This window comes from Gracilinanus agilis, chromosome 6 (genome assembly GCF_016433145.1).
Source record: "Gracilinanus agilis isolate LMUSP501 chromosome 6, AgileGrace, whole genome shotgun sequence".
NCBI lineage: Eukaryota > Metazoa > Chordata > Mammalia > Didelphimorphia > Didelphidae > Gracilinanus > Gracilinanus agilis.
This window is the reverse complement of record NC_058135.1, coordinates 203886723-203904352: the sequence shown is the minus strand read 5'-3', so window position 1 is coordinate 203904352 and position 17630 is coordinate 203886723. Positions and strand designations below refer to the sequence as shown.

General features: G+C 35.9%; 1 protein-coding gene across 1 annotated transcript; it reads left to right on the top strand.

Annotated features, from left to right (window-relative positions):
• The first annotated feature begins 13189 nt into the window (after nucleotides 1-13189).
• On the top strand, nucleotides 13190-17130 carry C1QTNF7 (C1q and TNF related 7). Its single transcript, XM_044681057.1, has 2 exons — nucleotides 13190-13442; nucleotides 16259-17130. The coding sequence occupies exons 1-2, from the start codon at nucleotides 13205-13207 to the stop codon at nucleotides 16888-16890; spliced, it is 870 nt and encodes a 289-aa protein (XP_044536992.1). The 5' UTR covers nucleotides 13190-13204; the 3' UTR covers nucleotides 16891-17130.
• The last annotated feature ends 500 nt before the right edge of the window (nucleotides 17131-17630 follow it).

Below are 17630 nucleotides of genomic sequence, written 5' to 3'. Positions count from 1 at the left end.
AACTCTATAGAGCTGAATCCTATATACATAAATATAGAGAGAATACAAATATGTACATACATATGTAGTTTTCTAAACTCTCTCTTAAATTCTGATCCTACATCTTTACTTGTATGTCCTGTTGGCATCTCAAACTTAAGATGTCCAAAGTAGGACTCATTATCTTCCTCAAAAAGTAGGCCTTGAGGCAGGTAGGTGGCTCAGTGGAAAGAGATCCAGGTCTAGAAACAGAAGGTCTTGTGTTCAAATCTGACCCAGACCCTTCCTTCTTCAAGAATATCATGGCAGTTTTCCTGGACAATTTCCTGGAGTATGATGTCTAGGCTTTTTTTTTTTGGTCATGACTTTTGGGTAGTCCAATAATCCTTAAATTGTCTCTCCTGGATCTATTTCCAGGTCATTTATTTCTTAACGAGTTATCTCATATTATCTTCAATTTTTTCATTCTTTTTATATTATTTTATTATGTCTTAGTGTCTTATGAAGTCATTAGCTTCCAGTTGACCAAGTCTAAATTTTTAAGACTGAATTTCTTCCATGACCTTTTGATTCTCCTTTTCCTTTTGTTCCATTCTTTCTTTCAAGTCACTCTTCTCTTCTTCTGACTTTTTTGCATCATTTTCCAGCAGGTCAGTTCTGGCTTTCAATGCCTCTGTTTCCAGTTGACCTATTTTGCTTTTTAGGCTACTATTTTCCTTCTTCCATTTTTCTTTAACCTGCCTTATTTGATTTTTAAATTCCTTTTTGAGCTCCTCCAGAGCCTGCATCAAATTCCCTGGGGTTTTTTTGAGGTATGATATTCCCTGGATCTTGTTGTCTTTCTGCAGAGACTGCAGCCATGAAAGGGAACACTTCTGACCCACCACACGAGGTCCAGGGCTCTTACAATGGCTGGCAGGGAGGAACTAAAGGGGTGCCACCTGGCTGGACACCCTTGGCCCACTGGCTACAGAGAGGAATTTGTCCCAGGGCAGGCTAGCTCAGCAGGTTAGCTCAACTGGTCAAATCCAGTACACCAGTAGAGGATTGAGAAAAGAGAATATTTGGCTTTAGGACATAATAGCTCAAACACTATTTCAGTATATCAACAGAGGAGCAAGTTTTTAGTCCATAGGGTGGGAAAATAAGTAAATGAATGAATGAATAAGTGAGTAAATAAATGAATGAATACACGAATAAACAGACAGACAGATAGATAGATAGATAGATAGATAGATAGATAGATAGATAGATAGATACATAGATACATAGATACATAGATACATAGATACATAGATACATAGATAGATAAAATGAGTAAATAAGAGGAAAAAAGAAAGCTACAATTGAAAGCTTCTATGGGGGTAAGGACCAAAGAACAGAACCAATGGAGAAGGACAATAATAAAATGTTGTCTTTGGAGCCAATACTTAGACAAAAAGTAAAGAGTTGTTTGTTTTTTTAAGTAGGCTTCTTATATAGCCTCACAAGAGTATAGTCTACACTGGTGAGGCACTATCTACACAAATGATACACTGAAGTTTTACATCCATGAACTCCTACTGTCATGGTTTTCTTAACCAATAGAATAAATTATAATCTTGAAAAAGATCAGTGTTCTGTTAGTCCAGCACTCTCTCTCTCTATAGGATGAATGCCTCTTAAAATTTCCCCAACAATAAATGAATCAAAAAGGATTTATTTATTTTTAAAACCTTTACCTATTATCTTGAAATCAAGAATGGTAAGGGCTAGGCAATAAGGGTTAAGGGACTTGCCAAGGATCCCACAGCTAGGAAGTATCTGAAGGCAGATTAGAATCTAGGTCCTCCCATCGCTAAAATTGACTCTCAATCCACTGAACTATCTACTCTGCCCTCATCAGTAAATATTCATTAAAGACCTCCTAAGTGTTAAGGAGACAAAGACAAAAAAAGGAAGTCTTCTGATGATGAGAAACTTGCCTCCTAGAGAGGCAATAAAGTCCATTCTTATCCAACTTGAATGGCTACAAAGTTCTTTCCATTCATTCATTAATTCCAAAAAGATTAAGTTCCTACTGTATGGAGAACACTATGCTAGATGCTAAGGAAGGTACAAAATTTAATAACAGTTTTTTCCCTAACAGAACTTTCTGGCTAGATGGAGGAACAGATACACAGCTAACTTTAATGTGGAATAAAAAAAAAAAAAAGAAGTCCATTAAAGAGGTTCAAAAATAAGTGCTCTGTGAAGTACAAGAATGAAATTCATTCCTAACCAGGGAAGTTTAATAAATGAGACACCATATGGATAATAATTTAAAATAATCACAAAGAATATTTTAAAATATTTGTTAGAATTTAAAATGCAATTGAGGAAAAAGAAGATAATGCAGGAAGGAGGCTGGAAAAACCTAGAGAGAAAGAGTGGCACTAGAGCACAGAAGATGCTATAGGGACAAAGAAACTCTAATTCTGATGAAAAATATATGCAGAGATAAATGCAGCAAGTTAAAAGGAGCAACAGACTGAAGAAGGCCTTGAATGCCAGCAAAGGAGTCTCAGCTTTGTTTAGAAGGTAGTCAGGGACCACCAAAGATTTTTGAGCAAAAGAATGATCACATTACTAGATCTATTTTTCTTGTTTGGGTATGCAGTGACTTGGATGTGATGGTGGGATATTCTGAGGTAAATGTCTTATGGGAAATTAGAGATATAGGTTTGGAACTATGAAGGCAGTCTTGGAAATAATAGATTTGAGAGTGATGTGCTAAGAGGTTTTAGCTAAAAGCATGGAAGTGAATGAAATTGTCAAGGAAGAGAGTCTAGAGTTAGGAAGAGAGTCAACGACTAGATCTTGGGAAATATTGTCCTTAAAGAGGCACTATGAAACTGAAGTGTAAGCAATAAAATAAGAAGGATTAGAGTAAAACCAGCAATGTGTTGTGTTTCTGGAATCAAGGGAGAAAGTCTAGTGGTCAATAGCATCAAAGACTGCAGATAAAAGATCTTAAAAAATCTTTGGCAGTTAGAGGGTCATTGGTACTTATAAAGGGCAGAATTTAAGGGATAACACCAATGAGAGTGACAGAAACTATGCTGTTTGAGTTTGAGGAGAGAGTAGATAGTGATGAAGTAGAAGTGCTGGAGACAGACAACTTTTTCAAGAAGTTTTGACCATGAAAGGGGAGAGAGAAAGAAGCTAAAAATTTAATAGAAAAATCAAACATGATTGAGTTCTTCTGGATTTGTTGTTGTTGTTGTTGTTGTTGTTGTTGTTGTTGTTGTTGTTGTTGTTTCCAAGTACTGAGAAAATCTGAGTCTGTTTGTAGGCAGAAGGAAAGCATTTAATGGAGTGAAAGAGTTTAATGATGTAAGAGAAGGATAATTATATTTACTGAAGCTAATTCCTCAAGTCGTGAGGTAGAGAACATGATCAAATGTGGTGAGATATAGAATAGCTTTGATGATTAGTGAATATGAAAAAAGAGAAAGAAGATGATGCTGCTGAAAAAAATGAAGAATGAGGAGATGAAGGAGTTTTATCTTCTCAGGAAAAAATAAATGACAGACTAATAAAAAGATAAAAGGTAAGTAAGAGACTGGACGGTCTGCGATAAGAGTAAAGAGTAGAGATTTAATTGATAAGAGTAAAGAAGAAACGATCTATGGGAGACTTATGTAAAGAATAAATAATGGGGAAACTAGATGGCTCAGTGGATTGACACCCAAGTCTAGAGACAAGAGGTCCTGGGTTTGAATTTGAACTTGGAAACTTCCTAGCTGTGTGACCCTGGGCAAATCACTTAACCATTACCTAGCCCTTACTGCTCTTTGCTCTTCTATCTTGGAATCAATACATAGTATTGAGAGTAAGATGGAAAGTAAGGGTTTTTTAAAAGAGTAATTAAGGGTGAACTCGAAAGAATATCAAGCAACAATAAAGCCCCAGCTAAGTCAAAATCTACTTTCCTGTAATTTCTCCCTCTTGATCCTTGCTAGCTCTGTTTTTGAAGCCAAAGAACAAATCTTATCTGTTTCTACTCACCAGGTCTGAAAATAGTACTATGTTCCCTCCCCTTTGGTCTTCTCTTCTCCAGTATATATTCTCAACTTACCCAAATATCTTCTCTCTATCTAGATTTTTTAATATTGACACCATTATGATTCCTCTTTTCTATATAGCCTGTAAATAACCTTTTTAAAATGTGGTCACAGAGCTGAATAAATTTCTTAAAAAATGAGTTGTCTAGAAGAAAGTCCAGCAACACCATCACTACCCATACTCTGGGTGTTATACTTTTACAAATGCAGTCTAAGTATGCTATGACTTTTAAGGAGTCACATCACACTGTTGGCTCATACAGACTTAGGTATCTGCATAATAATAAAATTATCTTCTCTAGAGAATTCCCCAGATTCATTCTGAAAATAGAAATGAAACCTTTTTTATTCTAGCTTTGAAGGAAGATATGTCTGAAAATGATGGAGAGAGCACTGGTCTTAAAATCAGAAGACTGTCTAGATTTACCTCTCTCACCACCACCACCACTACCATCATACTCCTCAGATTTCCTAAACTGACTGAGCACAATAAGTTATGGGGAGGGCTGCCCCTATGATCCCAGATCTGGACTTGGAAGTAATCACAGCTTCTTCTCCAGGGATTCTCATTCTGCCCTAAAACCTAGTTTGAGCAAAAACACCAGGATGATAATATTTATGCCCCATTTCTACCCTCTTCATTCAGAACTAGTCCTAAGGAAAGTTGTAAAGCAAACTGTTTTTGTTTATTGCTACCCTGTTTTTTGATCTTTCATCTTTCAGTTCCTCTTTTCCCCCATTTCTGGTGCTCCTTGCCACTGTCTCATTTCTGTAGGACCTTATTCTTAGATGGTGGTCTTAATTCCATTTAGGTTATTAGCTAGCTTAAAATGTTACTCCTCAGGGGGCAGCTGGGTAGCTCAGTGGATTTAGAGACAGGAGGTCCTAGGTTCAAATCCGGCCTCAGACACTTCCCAGCTGTGTGACCCTGGGCAAGTCACTTGACCCCCATTGCCTACCCTTACCAATCTTCCACCTATAAGTCAATACACAGAAGTTAAGGGTTTTAAATTAAAAAAAATGTTACTCCTCCCAGAAGTATTTTCATTTGAGATACTAACCTGCCTGGTGCCAATAATTATTAAATAATAAAAATTATAATTATTTTTGAGAGCTTATGATTACATAGAACTTACCATGCATTTAATTAGACCTGAGTTCAAGTCCTCTTTCTGACACATATTGACAGTGGTGTCCTAGACAAAACTTTAAGGTGGAGAGAAGGTACCTAATTGCATTGATAGAAGGACCGATCTTACCTAGGAGTTGACTATACCAATGAAATCACAGATCAGGTTCTTATGCCCTAAAACCAAAAACCTTCAAGACCCAAAGGACTGAATTTTTAATGATGAAATTTCAAAAGTGATTATAGAAAGAGAGATATTTTGCCAGTATCCTGAAGTCTCCCTCTATTAAGTTCTCAGATGTTTTCAGGAAGCCACCAACAAAATTGAGAACAAAAATTTGGTCAAAAACAACCATTGTCATGCCCATTCTACAGGCGATGAAAATGAGGCTCTGAAAAGGGAAATGAGTTGCCCAGAATATCACAGCTAGAAAATGTAAGAGTCAAGATTCAAATCTAGATGTTATTTTTACTCTCAATAGAGCCTTGTCTATTCATTATAGCACAGCAGCCTCATAACAGCAAGCTGGGAAGTGGGAATTCAGATTCTAGGTCCATAACAAAGTCCAGAAGGGAGATCTGACATCAAGCTTAGGGCTATAGGAACTTAGAGAAGTAAGAAGTTTAAAAGACAGAACGCCAAGGAACTGAATGCATGGAGGAGTAGAAGAAAAGCCTGAATGAGTTGTTGTCTATCTGGGCACCTGTGGCTCTCTGGCTTTTAACTCTGTTCCTTTACACAATGACTGAAGCTTTAGCCCATATCTGTGGCACAGATAGTTTTACAGGATGTTGCTATAAGATCAAATAAAGTTGGAAGATGTTTTCACCCCATAACATAGTAGAAAATGTTTAATTTGGAATCAGACTATCTGGATTCAGCTCTCAGTTCTGCTATTTATTACTAGCTATATCTTCTTGGTCCCATCACTTAAACACTGATCATCACTTTCCTCCTCAGCAAAATATGAGGGTTGAGCTAAATGAGGTTTAAGTGTCTTAGCTTTAATTATAAGTATTTCCAATGCTCATTCTCTATTGGCAAAGATGATAGAGTTTGTAATAAAATCTCTACAATGAAAACAGATGGGACAAGAAGAAAATCAAAATAGCAGCCCGAATTCCAGCACAGAAATAAACATATAATCCTTTTCTGTCTGCAATGCAACACTGTTCACATGATCAGCCCCATAGTAAATTCAACATTTAAAGGAAGTAGGAAAGCTATAAATTACATTCACAACCACATATTAATACTTGCAAATTGGACCTACAGATAATCTGGCCAAGACACAAAAAGACCTAAGGAAATCTCTTGTGGATGTCCAACAACTCAATAATTTCCAAGTCCTTCAGCAGAGAATGAGCTCTTTTCAAGAATGGAAAGATGAACAGCAGATGTAATTAAACAGAAGTTGTTCTTAAGTGAATGAACACATTTAAAGGAGTTAAACAACTCAAATTAACTCCCTGGACCATGACAAGTTTCTTGTTGGAACCTTTTACAGAGCCTTCCAATAATTAGAACTGTCCAAAAATGGAATGGGATCCCTTGAGAGACAGAGAAATCTCTGCCGTTAGAGGTGCTCAAGCAGAGACTGCATGGATATTTATTTTCTTTATTTTCAATGGAATTGAATATTTGGGTAGGGTTAGTCTAGAAGGTGACCTCCAAGATTTCTTCCAACTTTAAGTCTATGATTCTATCGCCATTTTACTGATGAGGAAACTGAAGCTTAGAAAGATAAACAACTTGTCTATGTTCATACAGCTTTGAGGTGTCAGAGAAAGGTAGTGTTTCAGATTTCTTACATCCAAGGTTTGTGAATTCTCGGCTACACCAGTACTTTGCTATTTAGTGATTACTTACCTTGTGAGTGCTTTACATAAAATAACAGTCCTTAATAAAGCAGTTAGAAGACACCATGGATGGAACGCTGGGCTGGAGTCAGAAAGACCTGAATTCTAATCCAGTCTTAGATACTTATTAGCTTACTTAACTTCTTTCTGCCTTAATTTTCTCAACTATAAAATGGAGATAACAGTACCTCCCTCCAAGCTGTGTTGTGTGGATCAAATGAGATCATCTTTGTAAAATATTTAGCACAGCATTTGATATATAATAGGCATTTAATAAATGTTTCCCTCCTGAAACAAAACTATTGAGATCAACAAATATTTGCCAATAGAAATACAACAGTAAGAAAGTATGGAGGTACCATGAATAGGAAGGGATCACATAAGAAAAATACAAAAGTCAAGGTGCAGGCTATTATGTCTTGTTACCATCCAATGGGGAGGAAAGGTTAATGGCCAGATACCTTTCCTGGTCTGAAATACAATAGAATAAGCCAGATAGAATAGGAACAGAGGAAGAGTCAGAGAGGAAAGGGCAGTCCAAAGTAAAGGCAAACTCCCTTGGGAGCAAGAGGAGAAAAGGTTACCAAAGAGCCAGGTTGGAAACCAGGAAACAAAATGTCAACTCTTCAGATATGCATGATATTCTGAGAAGGCAATCAGATTCATTGGTATGCAAAAGCAGGGGCACCTGGGCATTTTTCTTTTGAGGAAAGGGGAACTTTTCAGCCTTAGAATGAATAACCATTTGGTGCTCTGGCACCAAACAACATGGAGAACAACTACGGGTCCCAATAAATTAGCCTAATTATATTGCAGTTGAATTGAAACTTCTTAAGAATTTGTTTTGTTTTTGTCTATGTCCTCATTTCCTCACACAGTACTTTGCACCCAGCAGGTATTTAATCAATGCTTGTTGAATTTAAATAATTCAGCCAAGCTCACTTGTATTCCTTAGGTAAATGATTTCCCCATCTTTGAGCCTTCTTTTTCTCAAGATGCAAAATAAGGAAATTGATTGCTGAGGTCCCTTCCAACTTCATATATCATGATTTCTCACCTTCCTAAATTAGAGTATGACTTCTTTTAGGGACTTCCCTGTTACTTGGGTTCTCTTGCTTTGACTATTGTGATAGTCTACCAAGTGACATCCCTGCCTCTAATCTCTCCTCTCACCAATTCATCCTTCACAAGTAATCCATCTTTCAAAATCTACACAAGTAATATTCATAATGCACTCTAACCATGGATTTGGAGCTAGAAGGGATGTGAAAGACTGTCTAGTCCAATTTCCTCACAGATAAGATAACGAAGGAGTAGAGAATAATAGCTAGGAGAGATTGCTAGGTTGGGCGATAGGAAAATTTGACATCAAATCTTGCTTCAGGAACTTGCTAAACTGTGGGACTCGAGGCAAGTCACTAAACCTGTCTCTGCCTGTTTCCTAATCTGTAAAATGGAAATAATAATAGCATCTATCTCACAAGGGTTTTTGTAAGGATCAAATGAGAAACATATGTAAAGCACTTTTAAATCTTGAAGCTCCATATAAATGATGATGTTCTAGTGCAAATATCAATAATATAGAATTAGGTCTTGATCAATGACATATGTAAAACCCAGTGGAATTGCACTGTATAGCACTGGCTATGGGAGAAGGGTGGGAGGAGGGGAGGGAAAGAACATAAATCATGTACCCATGGAAAAATTCTCTTAATCAATTTTTAAAAATTTAAAAAATTCAAAAAATAAATGTTGATGTTGACAATGACAATGACGATAATGACATGACTTGCCCAAGACTATGCAAGTCATAATTGGCACGTGTGTAATTCAAACTCAAGTCCTCTGAATTCAAGACCAAAAGTCTTTACACCATTTCATGCTGTTTCACTATGTCAGCTAGATTTTAGCTCCTAGGATGGTACAGACCTTGTCTTAAACTTTTCTGCATCCTTCATGATATCTAGCACAATGCCCCGCAATAATAGAGGAAACTTGGCTGGTTGAATTAATGAAATCTCATTGTCTTGACTGCCTCAATTAATAATGTAATGGTCTCCCTCTTCATCTCCACCTCCTGACTTCCTTAGTTTTCTTCAAGTACCAGATAAAATCTTGCTTTGGACAAAAAGCCTTTTGATCCCCCTCAATTCTAGTTCCTTCTTTCTATTGATTATTTCTAATTTATTTTATTTGTACATAGTTGTTTTCATGTTGACTTCCTCAATAGATTGTCAGCTCCTTGACAACATGGAGGGTCTTTTGTCTTTCATTGTATTTCCTGGGCTTAGCAAAATTTTTGGCACATAAATGTTTATTGACTGACTAAAAAATTATTATTTTCAAAATGCTTCCCACTTCCTGACTATGTGACCCCAGGCAAGTCATTTAACCCTAGTTGCTTAGCCCTTATTGATCTTCTGCCTTGGAACCAATACTTAGTATTGATTCTTAGAATGAAGGTAAGGTTAAAAAAAATCTTTCCTACATGCATTTTTCCATTCTCCTTTTTTTACGTATATCAGTAACTAAAGTTAGCATAAAAAAAAGTATTGTCTACATATTTTGTCCTTAAATACGTCTCTTGCTCTATGTTTTGGCCTCCATTTGGGAATTATCTTTCTTCCCTCATTTTTTAAACATGCGATCTTGACATTCCCATTTTGTAAGCATGCAATCTTGTCATCTTTTTCAGCTTCTCCCTTTCAGCACCTCTTTGCTTCTCTGTCTGTTGCCAAGGATTACCATTTTTTCCTTGATAATTTCTAAATACATCTTACTCTCTAGAGCAAAAATTCTTTTTGTACACAAGTAACATTTGTTATTACATTTCCTCGATTCTTCTCTAAGCTTATGCCAGATCATGTGAGCATTTCCCAAATCATCTCCTTTGGTTTCTTCCTTTACCTTTCTTTTAGGTCTGACTTTTCTACTTCATCTTTAGGTACTGAGTTCCCTTTCATTGTAATTAATTCAAGCAGAGACTATTACTAATGATAACAACAATGACTCAAGTTGGAAAAGCAATATAATATGAGACAGACAGACAGACAACTTGGACTCAGGAAAACCTGGAATCAAGTCTTGCCTCTTATGTAGAATGGCTAGGTGACTATGGGCAAGTGCCTCAAATGAGCTTCTTCTGGTCTATAGAGGTAGAGAGAATTTCCATACTGGGAAATCTCCGCAGTAATGAAATCTCAAGTCCAGACCCAAAATAAATACATTTTTTAAAAATTCACATTCACATAGTGCCTTAAAATTGTCCAAATGTTTTCCTTACCAAAACCCTATTTATGAAAGGCAAGAAATAACTGAGGTTCAATGATGTTTAAAGTAACTTGTCTCTCATCACACAGCTAGTGTCTGAGCTAGAATTCAAACCCAGAGTCACTTTTCTTCAAATTCTGTTCCTTTTTCATTGTACCACACTGCCTGAACGCATATATCATGCACTAGAAAACGCAATATCACTTCCAACTTTGATATTCTCTGGGAATTGTTCTTCCGTGATTGTTTTTCCATTGGACCATTTCATCCATTCCCAGCCTCTATTTTTCTCTCTACAATTTTCTATTTTAGACCTGTGCTAATATAAAATAATATTTTCCTATTCCAAATACCTTGTCAAAGCCTACTTAGTCTATCAAGTCCTTTAAAGGAAGAAAAACTAATCATCTGACATCTAAGGGATTCCTACCTTTTAACCAAAGGTTTTTCAACTCATTGTTTTGAAAACCTGTTTCCTTGTATTTGAGTAGTTTGGAACCCCTTTGGGAATGTCTTTTGTTTTATAAATGATAAACAACACTGAGCAAATCTAATGAGTTTACTTAGTCAAATGATGTCTTAATATAATCTCAGGTTAACAATGCTACAAGTGGTTTAGAGGTCTTATTTTTGGCTGAGCTATATAGCCGCTGAAAAAATACAATTTCCAGACTAGTCATTTTGTTAAGATAGATAGTTGTGGTAATATTTAATTTCATTCAATTTCACTAAACTATCCTTTCTCATTTTGTTCAGTTGTCTTTCATTCATGTCTGATTGCTCATGAACCCATTTGGGATTTTCTTGGCAAAGATACTGGAGTGGTTCACCATTTCTTCTACAGATCAATTTACAAATGAGGAAACTGAGGCAAATTGAGTTAAGTGTCTTGACCAGGGTCACACAGCTAGTAAGTGCCTGGGGCCAGATTTGAATTCAGGAAACAGAATCTTCCAGATGCCAGACCCAGCACTCTCTCTAGTGCACCAATTAGTGACCTGCATTTCTTATTTCATCTTCTTAATAGAAGTCTGATGTTCAGTGAACAATTCAGTTTATCTTCCTCTGGCCCCTCCTCATTAACTGATGGGGCTGACACCATATAGACACAGAAGGCCAGTATATCAGAATTAGTAGGGACCTCAGGGGCCAGTAATCCTTTCTACAATATCACTAACAAGTAATCATGAAATCTTTGCTTAAAAGTGACTTCTTGAGGTTGTCCATTCCTTTTCTAGATAGCTTTCCTTATATGAAGTTTTTCCTTTCTCTCAAGACCAAATTCACCTCTTTATAATTTCTATCCATTGTTCTGAGTTCTGTTTTTTGGGATCCAAAAGAATAATTTTAATATTCTTCATGTTACATTGAAGGCAGCTCTTATGCCCTTGCTATGGGTTTGCTTCTATACAGTCTAAATCCCCAGTTACATCCATCAGTTTTCTTATGGCATTAACTCAAGGCTGATATCCTGATATGATATGATATATAATATAATTAATATTTTAACATAAAGATAATATAATATATGATATAATATAATGTATTTTGTTATATTTATTATATCACTGAGATAGCATATAACAATGTAATATATTATATGTAATGTAGCATATAATATATAATGTAACATATTATAATATAGTATAATATATACTATACAAAATAATATAGTGTATAGAAGAATAATATAGTGTGTAGAAGAATAATATAATGTGGAAGAATATGGAAGAATATAATAATAAAATAAAGTAACTATACACAATATTATAGTATATATGTCATATATATGTATGCTATACATAATATTGTGTTGCAGATTATTATACTATATTGTACATTATATTATACTGTATTGTATAGTATTATATTATAGTTATATTATATTGTATCATATTTACTACATTATGTGATGTATTATATTTATTATATTATTTATTATATTGTATTATACTATTGCATGTATTACAAATTTCCCACTGGCACTAAGAAAAGATAGGCAAACCTTATTCTTCTGGACAGTTGGCTGTCAAAAACAAAAGTGATCTTTGTTGATGCACTTTTAAGAGTTGTAAAGTTTTTTACTGCCAGGTCGATCACAGGATATACTCATTAGTAACTAAGGTCTGAGCAGACAGGATCCATTCATTAGGAGGTACCAGAAATATCTATAGTCTTTAAGGTTTCAAAAAAAATTGCCAAAGCTCTGGGCCCATTTCAGGTAGAATATTCAGAGAGAAGAAGCCTTTCTTCCTGTGCATCAATCTAATAATAAAAGTTATGAAATCAAGCCTCACATTCTCAGATATTTGCTTTGCAAAGGGAAAAAAATCCTCTCAGAGCAGAACTGATGGAAAAGACATTTATTTCGTTGAGAACCCACAGCATAGCTCCACTTTTTTAATTGAGTCCTGCTCTTTAGTTTTGCCTGGTGAATAGGCTCCAGCAGCTTAATGTGACAAACACTGTGGTATTATAGCTTAAAGATTTTAGATGAGAGGTTGAGTCTCCCCTTAGGACACATATATCGCTTCAGTTACCACTAATTGGAGTAACATGTGAATTTCAGGGATGTTGAGAATAATAGGATTCCTTTTAAAAAATCCTTTTTCCTCCAGTTTTATCTGAAGATCAAACACAGCTCATAGATCTTGCTAAATTATTTTTGAAGCTTCTAAACTGACCCCCATCTCTGTGGTTGTTGGATATATAGCCAAGAATTCTTTATTAATAATAATTAATTTGGGAAATTCGGGAGGGAATTTTTTATTGGGGGATATAATGTTTCAAATAGTTGATCGCCTCTCAAATAGAATCAATACCCTAAGTAAGACCTGAGAAGATGCATTTATGCTCATCTGTGTCTCTTCCAGAGCCAAAGATGTTTGTCTTGCTCTATGTTACAAGTTTTGCCATCTGGGCAAGTGGACAGCTTCGGGGTAATCAGTTCAAAGGAGAAAGTCACTCCCCAAGGTATATCTGTAGTATACCTGGCTTGCCTGGGCCTCCTGGTCCCCCAGGAGCTAATGGATCACCTGGGCCACACGGTCGTATTGGCCTTCCAGGAAGAGATGGTAGAGATGGCAGGAAAGGTGAAAAAGGTGAAAAGGGGACCGCAGGTAATGAAAGTTAATCTTCAATGAAGTACCTTCCCCTCACCCATACCCCTTTCCCTTTTTACTTCTTCCCTGAAACCTGGAAAAATTATCCTGTTTCTTTTGTTGTTGCTTTTGTTTGTTTTAATCACCATGATCTTATGAGAATGATGTTAGTCAGACACAGCAATTAGAGTCTCTGTTTCTTACTCTGTTCCAAATTTTTGAGGGAAATTACAAAAGTCATTGAGTTTTTCCTGGATTTCATTTTTTTTATGTTTGAAACACTAACATGATTCGTAATAGAGCTTATCTTTCCAATCTTATTCCTCATTGTCGGTCCACATTAGCTCCATGCTAGAGGGACTAAGAAGGAGATTTCTTGAGGCATAACAGAAGAATCTTATTATACTCTTGCTCTTTCCTAAGGATAGGGCTAGATGGATGCCACATCGCAACTGTGCACTGTCTAATAGTGGAAAGAGCTTTGAGTTTGGAGTAAGAGGATCCAGGTTCATTTCCTGGCTCTACTGCTGGCTTACCTGCATAACTCTAGGCAAATTACTTGCCTTTATGAGTCTCCTTTGACTTATCTATAAAATGATGAATTTGATATACATGATCTGTCCCTCCCAAGTCTAGATCCTATGATGAAGTCATCTTGTTGGTAAACTGATTTGAAAATCCTAGGTAAGGGATACTCTAGAATCTAGATGAATGTGTGATTCTGTATTAACTGCCATTATATATTTATGCCTCCAGTAAGGTCCTACTTGGATGCCTTATCATGGCATAGAGACTACTTTGGGTTCTCAGAGTATGTCCACAACTTGCAAGGTCTGGCAAAACTGGAAAGGCTGCCATGATGTATGGTTCAAAGACCAGCCTAGCTAAATTCAGAAATCCTCCCCACCAGAAGGTTCGCCTCAAAGTGGTGAATTTCTTTTGACTCTAACAACTCACAAAGATAATGTAAAGGAACTGTAGTTGATGTCAGTGGATGGAGTGCCCATATTAATAAAATCATAAGACTTTATGCATAGATTTCTAAGGGTAATACCCTGAGAAAATTAGGAATAAATCTAAATCTAACTTCAATGGTATGGTAGAATCAAATAGGATCCCCAAGGCCAACCTCCTAGAGCTACATTTCTTTAGCTAAAAATTGAAATCTCCTAGGTTTAAGACTATACTTTGATTATTCTGTAAAAAAACAGAAATTAATATTTATGGATGTGTTGATAGATAACAGAGTATAAAATAATATGCTAGCATCTTATTTAAATAGCATGGTATGGCAATCATATATGCATTTGCCATCCAAATGACTTTAAAATTCAGCATCTATGAAAAATCTTAGTTATATGATATAGTGTATATGTCTGCTAAAAGGCCTTTAATTGTTACCTATGATCTCTGCATTTCAAGAGATCTTGTAATGTAAGCTTTGCAGATATGAATTATTTTAAATATTATTGGGAATTATGGATATGAGTACAGCTGAACTGTTTGATAATAGCCCTGATACTTGTCTCTTTGGCTAATCAAGCTTTTGCTACATATAGTTATGTTTCCTGGGATGTAATTTTGGCCAATAGAACACAAAAGTCATTTTCTATTAAGACTTAATAATGAGGACTCTACCATGTGAAAATCATTTTAGTGTGATTTACTTGAAGATGTCAGTTACGTTACACAAACATTTATGTCAGTTCACACTACGTTAAAATTTATGAATTATTACAATTACGGTCCTATATGAGTCTAATTTTATCCCTTTGTGCAGAAAGGCTGTATAATGGCACTATTAAAATCAGTGATTAGAAAAGAAAGAAGAACATGTTTCTTATTAGTTCAGACAAAGAGTACATTGAGAAGACCTTGACTTACTAGGATAGCATAGTTTAGGAAGGGATTGTGGTCCAAACCCCATGACCAGAAGAAGGCAAAGTTAGGTTAAGTGACTTGTCCAGGGTCAAATAGGTAGTTAGTGGTAGAACCAGAACTAGAACTCAGTTTTCTTGACTGCCTTCTAGAAAGTTTGAAATTAATAATAATAAATTGATATTGTACCTACTAAGTATCAGGCATTGTGCTAAGTAGTTTACAATTACTCTCTCATTTGATCTTGATACCAACCCTAGGAGTGAGCTGCTAATCATTTCCATTTTACAAATGAGGAAGCTGAGGCAAATTTGAATTTAAATGACCGTGCAAAAGTTCATAGTTAGTAATTATATGGGGTTAAATTTGATTTCATGTCTTCATGACTGAAGTTCAATATTCTAGCCACTGTGCTACATAGCTGCTAGAATCATGAGATCTAGCTTCTCATTCTCTATCTCTGCCATTGATTTATTTTAGGACTTCAGCCAAGTCATTTAGCCTTTTAAGGGTTCAATTTTCTCATTTGTAAAATAAAGAAATTGGATGTGGTTTTACCTTGGATTCCTTCTAGTTCTGGACTTTCAACTAGACTACATTGTAAATGCGAAGATATTATCATTATGCAGAAAGAAAGCTCATTACAGGTAATGGGAGTTCTTTGTAAATATATGAATGACAGCAGTTCTACTATCGAAATAGCATGCAATCACTTTAAATTTTTGGGTTTTTTTTAACCTTTTGTTAATAAGAGAAAAAATATTTAAATTTTAAATGCACAACTCTGCTTTTATTTTTTAAATTTACAGTCATAGTTTTAAAAGAACTCATTGATTTGGTACTATATTATTAAAGCTACACCTAAAAGACATATTTTTAATGATGTGGTCTTTAAAGGATTGCTGTTTGTGAACCTCTCGCTTGCATGATAACTAAATTTATAAATATTTTTCAAGGTTTAAGAGGCAAGGCTGGACCTATAGGACCAACTGGAGAGAAGGGAGACCAAGGAGAGACTGGCAAGAAAGGACCTACAGGACCAAGTGGAGACAAAGGAGATCTAGGTCCGATTGGACTTCCTGGGCCAAAGGGAGACCGAGGAGATCAAGGTGATCGAGGGCTACCTGGTGTCTGCAGGTGTGGGAGCATAGTACTCAAATCTGCCTTTTCTGTTGGTATCACCACCAGTTATCCAGAAGAAAGATTACCCATTGTGTTCAACAAGGTCCTTTTCAACGAAGGGGAGCACTACAATCCATCAACAGGAAAGTTCATATGTGCATTTCCAGGAATCTATTATTTCTCTTATGATATCACATTAGCCAATAAACATCTGGCAATTGGGCTAGTACACAATGGGCAATTCAAGATAAAAACTTTTGATGCTAACACAGGGAACCATGATGTTGCCTCTGGATCCACAGTAATCTACCTTCAGCCAGAAGATGAAGTGTGGCTTGAGATCTTCTTTACGGATCAAAATGGTCTTTTCTCAGATCCAAGTTGGGCAGACAGTTTATTTTCTGGATTTCTTTTGTATGTTGACACAGACTACCTTGACTCCTTATCTGAAGAGGATGAATTGTGAAGGTGGTTGACAATCTGAAACCCTCCCTCCCTCATTATGCAAACTGACAGAGGATCTAATCTGGGACCCAAAGATGGTAAAACAGCACTGCCACAATCTGAAAGAACTACCAAACAGATTCCGGAGGAAACTATGGATGTTTTCAACAGAATACATTGAAGCAAGATGCTATACCAAACAGCTGGGACCACACAGAATGAATTATGTAAAACAATAACCCCAGATATGAATTCCCTTGAAAGCAATGTTCATAAATATTTAAACAAATTAAAGATAATGTCAACAAATTTTATATTAAATACATTGAGTGATAAAACCAGCTGGCAAGAGTATTGTCTTATTAAGCTTGTTGGAATTACTTGTTTTTATCAGTTATTTAAAAGAATCATAACATGGAGTATAATGTCTTGAGTAATTCTCAGAAGGCAAAAATGCATGTCAAAAACAAAAGATAAGGGACAAGAAGCATTTTCTACAATGCAAAGTGGCAAGTTAAAAATTGCTGGTACAAAGACTGCTGAGTTCTACTCTATGGTCTATGGCAGTGAGGGGCAAACTTTTTAAAGAGGGGGCCAAAGGAAAGGAAAAAAACTTTAGGTGGGCCAATATAATCTATTAAAAAATAACAATGATACATTTTACAAAATTCTTGTATTTTTTGTGATACTAAGCCCTATTAATGGCTGAAAGATTATGAAGGAGAGGGGCTGTATCTGGCCCTCAGGCTGTAGTTTGTCCAT

Coding starts and splice junctions, on each gene's coding strand:
- C1QTNF7 (XM_044681057.1), top strand. CDS start 13,205: ATGTTTGTCTTGCTCTATGTTACAAGTTTTGCCATCTGGGCAAGTGGA. Junction 13,443..16,258: donor AGGTGAAAAGGGGACCGCAG/GTAATGAAAGTT, acceptor ATATTTTTCAAG/GTTTAAGAGGCAAGGCTGGA.